Genomic DNA, 6,000 nt, shown 5'->3' with positions numbered 1-6,000 from the left:
TTCAACAAATAGCAGTTTTATTCCTGTACTAGCGAGAAGGTGCGTAAGATACTTTATAGATTTTTTTAAACCACAGTTATAGATATGAAAATATATTAAGCAAATACATAATTTAAATAAGAAGACTAATGAAGTTCTTTGTTCAAATTGAGTTGGTTAGAAACACCACACTGTTGCAAGTATGAAAAAATAAAATCATCTCCTGCCATTTTAAATAACCAGATTTGCAAAGAAAGAATACATGATATTAAAAACATAAAAGTGCTCTATTATAGAACATAAGGAGTTCAGTTGCTGGATTTATTTACATTATTTATTTAAGCTTCACACAAATCAAAGAACCATCAGCTGAACCTCCATGGACAATAGCGTTATTAGACACTGACAACCTACCTACCATCCAAAGTATCAGGCCAGGAGCAATTTCCACTCCAAAAGTGTATGTTGAATATCTATGAGTTGGGCACTAATTTCTACAAGGTAGGAGGAGAGAAGAGATGAAAGACTTAGGCCTTGTCGTTGCAGAATTTCTAAGCCTGATGAGTCCCGCTGGAAGACCACAGATCAAGAACTCTTCAGATAACAACATTCGTGCACCCGTGTGTCAGTGTGGCTGAGACTAGGAAATTTCACGAAGGCTACTGCAGACTCTCCCACTAGTTTGCAGATGGAACTCTGTCCAACTCTACTATAAACTCCTAAAGCCACAATTGCATATGCTCCTTTCTTGTTGGGATGCTTATCTACTTACTCGGTTATTAAAATACAGTATCTGAAACATAACACAAAGCTTACTCTTAGGGTGAAGACAGTATTTCTTAAAAGAAATTACATAAGGCAGAAAACAGCCATAACTAACCTTTCTTGTGAATATTCTAGAAAGGACACATTACATTTGTCTGACATTATTCACAGTTTTGAACAACTTATTTTGTTATATAAGATCATGTACATTGGCATATAGGTTATAAAAATAATGTTTGGTAAATCTGTTAATAGATTTCTTTTATTTCCATTACATAAGCCTCTATTTTAGGAGCATTCACCAACAATTTCCTTATTTTATGTATGTATCTATATAGACAACCTTTAAAAAAATAATTTTTATTGTATACATTTATTCCTAGGGAGCCTCCCTACAAGTCAAGAATATTCTTTTAGTCAGAAATATTTCCATTACTAGTAACATTTTTAGAACAGCATAGATTTTTGCTATTATCAAGGCTGCATCAAATGATACCCTGCATTTTAACTAAAATGGCCAAATATTTTCAAAGGCCTTATCTACCACAAGAATCTAAGGTAGTGTGTTCAGAACTCCAAACTCAGTCAATTTAGTCAAACACCTGGTCAATTTACAAAACTAAATGAATCAATTCAATTGCTTAATCAGCTAAATCATCCGGCCAGTGATCAAAGTGAAACCTCAAAAGGATGATAGGTCCTAATAGAAACATAACATTTTCAAAGGACAGTCTGGACACATGGAAAGGATGTCATTTTCTTTTCCTGATGACATCTGGTTAGATCGCCTTTTCAAATATTTCCCCTTATCTGCATCATTTCACTTGCTTTCAACAGTCATGGTTTATGGATTTTCCTTTGATGTGAAACATTCTTTGGATACTAGATGTAATTTGCAATCTAGAGTTGAAAATACTCAGAAACTTAGGGCATTAGGGTTGATAGGCCTTTTCCGCTCTGACTTGGTAGGAATGGGGTAGGGTTGGAGGGCTTGCCTCACAGCTCCGGAGGGAGGGTAGATGAACCATTCCTTCTTGCCAATTTGTCTTGGCTGATCAATTACTTTCATTTCCTCAATGAAATGGAATCTGGAAAGTCATCGAATCGCTACCTCAAAAAAATATTACCTATTTTTTTTTCACCAGGTCAAGTTTGGTCTGGCTCATATGTGTGAACTTCACTCTGGAGCATCCCAGAGTTGGGACTCAGATCTTACCATTCACTGTCATACAGATCTGGCAGGTTTATGATTTCAGGATTCCAACCTCAAGGGCCCAGGAAAGCCAAGTGAAGGCAAATTTAGTATATGGCTAATAAGTTTCTTGCAAAAGGTAAGAAGAATGTTTAATATACGAAATTGGTTCCTGAGACACCAAGGCAAGAGAATCAGACTGTGAAGTGTAACATGTGAGGCCTATTTTTGTATTGTTGGACATGTGCTTAGTGGTATCACATTATTTTCACATGTCATTTTGGGTTGTCTTCCAAAAGGTCATAACAAAAGTAATTAAAGACACTCCCAAATAAAACTGACCCCCTCCCCCAAGTGTCTGTGTGCAGAGGTCATTTTAGTATTTAAAAGTGAAATCATGGTCATTTCTTCTACAAGGTGGAGCCTAAAAAGGCTGTGAAATACTAATGGACAGGAGGAGATAAGATGAATGGAAAACAAAATCACATTTGACCAGGAAAGCAAACATATTCAAAAGGGAGAAGAGGACAAGTAGTGAAAACGAGAAACTCAGAATCGTTAAGGGAATGGTAAATTACTCGGGACAAATCTGTGCCGGCCCAGACAGGGCAATGAGTCTTAGAAAAATCAGATTCAAGAACTGAAAAATTGGCTGCTATCCAGAGAACAACAGAATGATAACACGAAATTGACTTAATGAGCGGAGATTAAAGGAGTTAATTATAAAGAACTTGGGTAAATAATTTTTAAGATGCAAGACGGGCATCTCCCAAGATTCAATAGCTCCAAAGCACTTTGAAGACGGATGATTAAACTGTACTGCACAGGTGCACAGACAGGATGCTCACCACGACAGGAAATGGAGTGTTTACCAAGATAGAGCACATGATGGGATTAAATTAAATACATCCAATTGAGCTGAATGTCAAAGAAACCTTCCCCCCCTCCTAAATTTAATAAATAGATCCACTAGGTTACGTATGTAGTCTTTGGTGGCGGTGGGAGGGAAGATAGTGAAATATTTGTTGCTAAGGAGATTTAAAATTAGATAGGTGGAGGGTAAGAATAAATATTTCCTGGATTAGACCAAAAGAACAAACAGTTTTCCCTTGTGATGTCCATTTCCATAACACTGATTCCGCCCCAGATACACCAGACTACGTGAGTGTTATTTACTGTTACAGATGTGCAGGTTTTTATGGTTTTAATTCTTGGTTTGTGCAATTAATTATTCTCTCTTCTAGATCCAGTGGCTTGCTACGGAAACAGCATCAGCACTTGCCAGGGGGGCCTGGAGAAGGCTGCCAGCTGCCCTGGACTGGTTTGGTTGTCGAGCTGCATAACTGAGGCTCTTTCAAGCTTACCTGAAAATAGTAACAACCCTAACTTTGTTATTGTGATGCATTCTCTTTACGCAAGTAGAAACGTGGAGTTTCTAGGACACTGCCTGGTAGGTTGCAGGCACTTACTAAAAGTTTTCTGAGTGAATAAAAAGCCAAAGTGAATTTTCCTTTCCATGTATTAATAATGTGCTTTGCATGAGCAATGTTAGTTAAGAATTCTGTTTTATTTTTCTCTTGCTTTTACCTTTTAATGTAGAGAAAGTTATTCCTAATAGACACTACATCTCATAAATCTCTGACCTCTCTTTTCTCCCCGTTTGTACATCTGCAACACGTACATATATGTTGTTTCTTTCATTCTTAGAAGATCCACCTAGTTCCCTGAAGCAGAATCAAAGGCTGATACTGTCATTTCACAGGGGCGTTGAACACAATGAAACTGAAAACTTGGAACCCTCCTATTACTCTTCACATTCATTCTTATACAGTTTTCCCCTGTTTTTTATACACTTCAAATAGCCCTGGAAACAATTCCGGTTTGGCTGTGGCTTTACATAACTAAATAACTATTTTGGATATATTTAATGATTTTCAATTACTATGCCAACCAATTATACCCATTATATTATTTATGAGACTTTATGGTACATAGCAAAAATATGTACTTTGAAAAGAAATATGCTCCTTTTGTAATAAAGCTATGAGATCAACAAACTTGATCTCTAATTCTTAAGTTTCTTACAGAGAAATTTATGTGAGAAAAGGGCCAATTTTCCTAGATCATTTCTCGGGTAGTCTGGAGGATTCCATCCAGATACCTTTTAACTTATCAGCTCTCAGAACTGGACCTTGACGGGGACGATGCCGACTTTCTAACTCACTGAAATTTATTAGAGTCAAAACAGGCACAAATACTGAAGATAAACTTGGTAGAGTATGCAGTGCCTCTTATATCAAATGTAACTTAAGGTGGCTACTGGATATTCTGACCTCAGTGATTTACTAAAAGAGTCTTTTGGAAAATTTTACACTAAGCACTGCTGAGTTTTTGGTTTTGTTTATTATTGTTTAAAATTAATGATATATGATGTTTGTGGACATTTCTCTAAAAATGTTGACACTGGGTCCTTTGATCAGGAGTATAATCTGCCACCACAATCTCCTTTTAATGGGAAAACCAAGTATGACTGGCATAATTTTGACTTTTCCAGGAATGCAGCCCACCGGAAATAAGACAAAGACGAGTGCGTGCCCATTGACCCACATCCATTACAGGAAGGGTGCGTGTTCACACTCCTCACTGAAATAATCCATCATGATGGATGGGGCTTTGCATGTTGATCATGTTTCCAATCAGAGGTACAGGTGGCATTCTTCTTGACATAAGGAATTCATCACTTCTGTTTGGATCCGTCTTTACCAGAACCGTCAACCCTGCAGCCTGGCCGTGCACTGCAAGTTACACGGCCCCTACGCTAGCCACTTGGCTTGCATCTCTGGCAGGAGAAAGGGGAGAGGAACTAGTTTTGGCACAACCACATCCTTCAGCTTGGTCCTGCTTCACCTCTTCCACTCTTTCCAAGCCTTTTCTTGACTGCTGTATTTGTCCAAATAGCATTTGGATCATCTTTGGATCCCAAGATTCAATGGACAGAAGTGCAGCAAAGCCAGCCATACTATATGCTCTCTCTAGCCCTGCCCTTTATCCTGTCCAGTTATCATGAACAGCAGTAAAAAGCATGGCCCCTGGGATTGACTCCGCAACCCCCTCCATACACATTTACGTAGTCCTGTCATACAGGCTGAATTTGTTCATGTAGAACAACCCAGGAACACTTTAGTGTGGAAAAATAGTATTATATAAAGCTTAATATTAAACATTATGAAAAAATACATATTTACAGAAGAAACTACAAAATACAACTATGTACAATAATATCTGTTACCTTTAAATTACGTAAATTCTTTTAAATTCTCCAGATTAATAAATTATGCATACTATCAATAGAAATAGCTGGCACCTCTATAGGGCATGAAGCGAGTTTTTTTTTTTTTTACATCACACAGTGAATAGCTTTTATCCAGGAGATGTTCGGGTACATTCTTAATGCATTGAATAGCCCGCATCTGAAAGGAAGGACACTGTAATTAGAGAGTGTAGTGGGGCATGTCATAGTTGTTTGCTCTGTTTATGAAAATTACAAGTGGGAAAGACTAGCAGAAATGACTAAAACTCAATACAGTTTAGGAGGAAACCATCGCTGTGGGGGCCTGGTCATTACATTCAGAACCATCTAGAATTGGAAAAGCCTGGTGATTCTAGTGCATCCCCTCTGGTTTTACAGACGAGCCCATAGGTCCAGAGAGACAGAATACTTCACATACAGCTTGTTAATGCTAGTTAGTTCCAGAGCTAGGACCTGAATCCTACTTTCAGATGCCTGAAGCTAACCATACCACAGCGAACTTCCTTCAGGAGCACCCAGGATTACTCTAAAAAAAAAGATTCTCAAACATGTCAAAACAAGACAAAGGAAACTCCAAGATCCCAGGAGCTCCCTCCTTCCTAGAGCTTCTTAAAAGAATCTGACATGCAAAAACCTTAATTTACTATACAGATAAATTAGGGGGTAATTATTTATAATACAAAAGGATTACGTGATTTACAAAGGACTCCTTTCAATAGCAGCTCTCTTACGTATTTGTGTTTTACACTTTATT

The 6,000-nt window shown here is 37.7% G+C and overlaps 1 protein-coding gene across 4 annotated transcripts in view; it reads right to left on the bottom strand.

The window, feature by feature from the left end:
• The window catches only part of PTPRB (protein tyrosine phosphatase receptor type B), a 123,375-nt gene continuing 117,375 nt past the window's right edge, over nucleotides 1–6,000 (bottom strand). For all 4 annotated transcript variants that reach the window (XM_019748966.2, XM_074325419.1, XM_019748967.2 and 1 more), the window contains one exon: nucleotides 1–5,406. In XM_019748966.2, the coding sequence (XP_019604525.2) occupies nucleotides 5,384–5,406 (23 nt within the window). In that variant the 3' untranslated portion in view covers nucleotides 1–5,383. The remainder of the gene's footprint in view (nucleotides 5,407–6,000) is intronic.

Source organism: Rhinolophus sinicus, linkage group LG02 (genome assembly GCF_036562045.2).
Source record: "Rhinolophus sinicus isolate RSC01 linkage group LG02, ASM3656204v1, whole genome shotgun sequence".
NCBI classification, from domain to species: Eukaryota; Metazoa; Chordata; class Mammalia; order Chiroptera; family Rhinolophidae; genus Rhinolophus; species Rhinolophus sinicus.
Note: the sequence above shows the minus strand (reverse complement) of the source record. Positions and strands in the feature narration are given on the sequence as shown.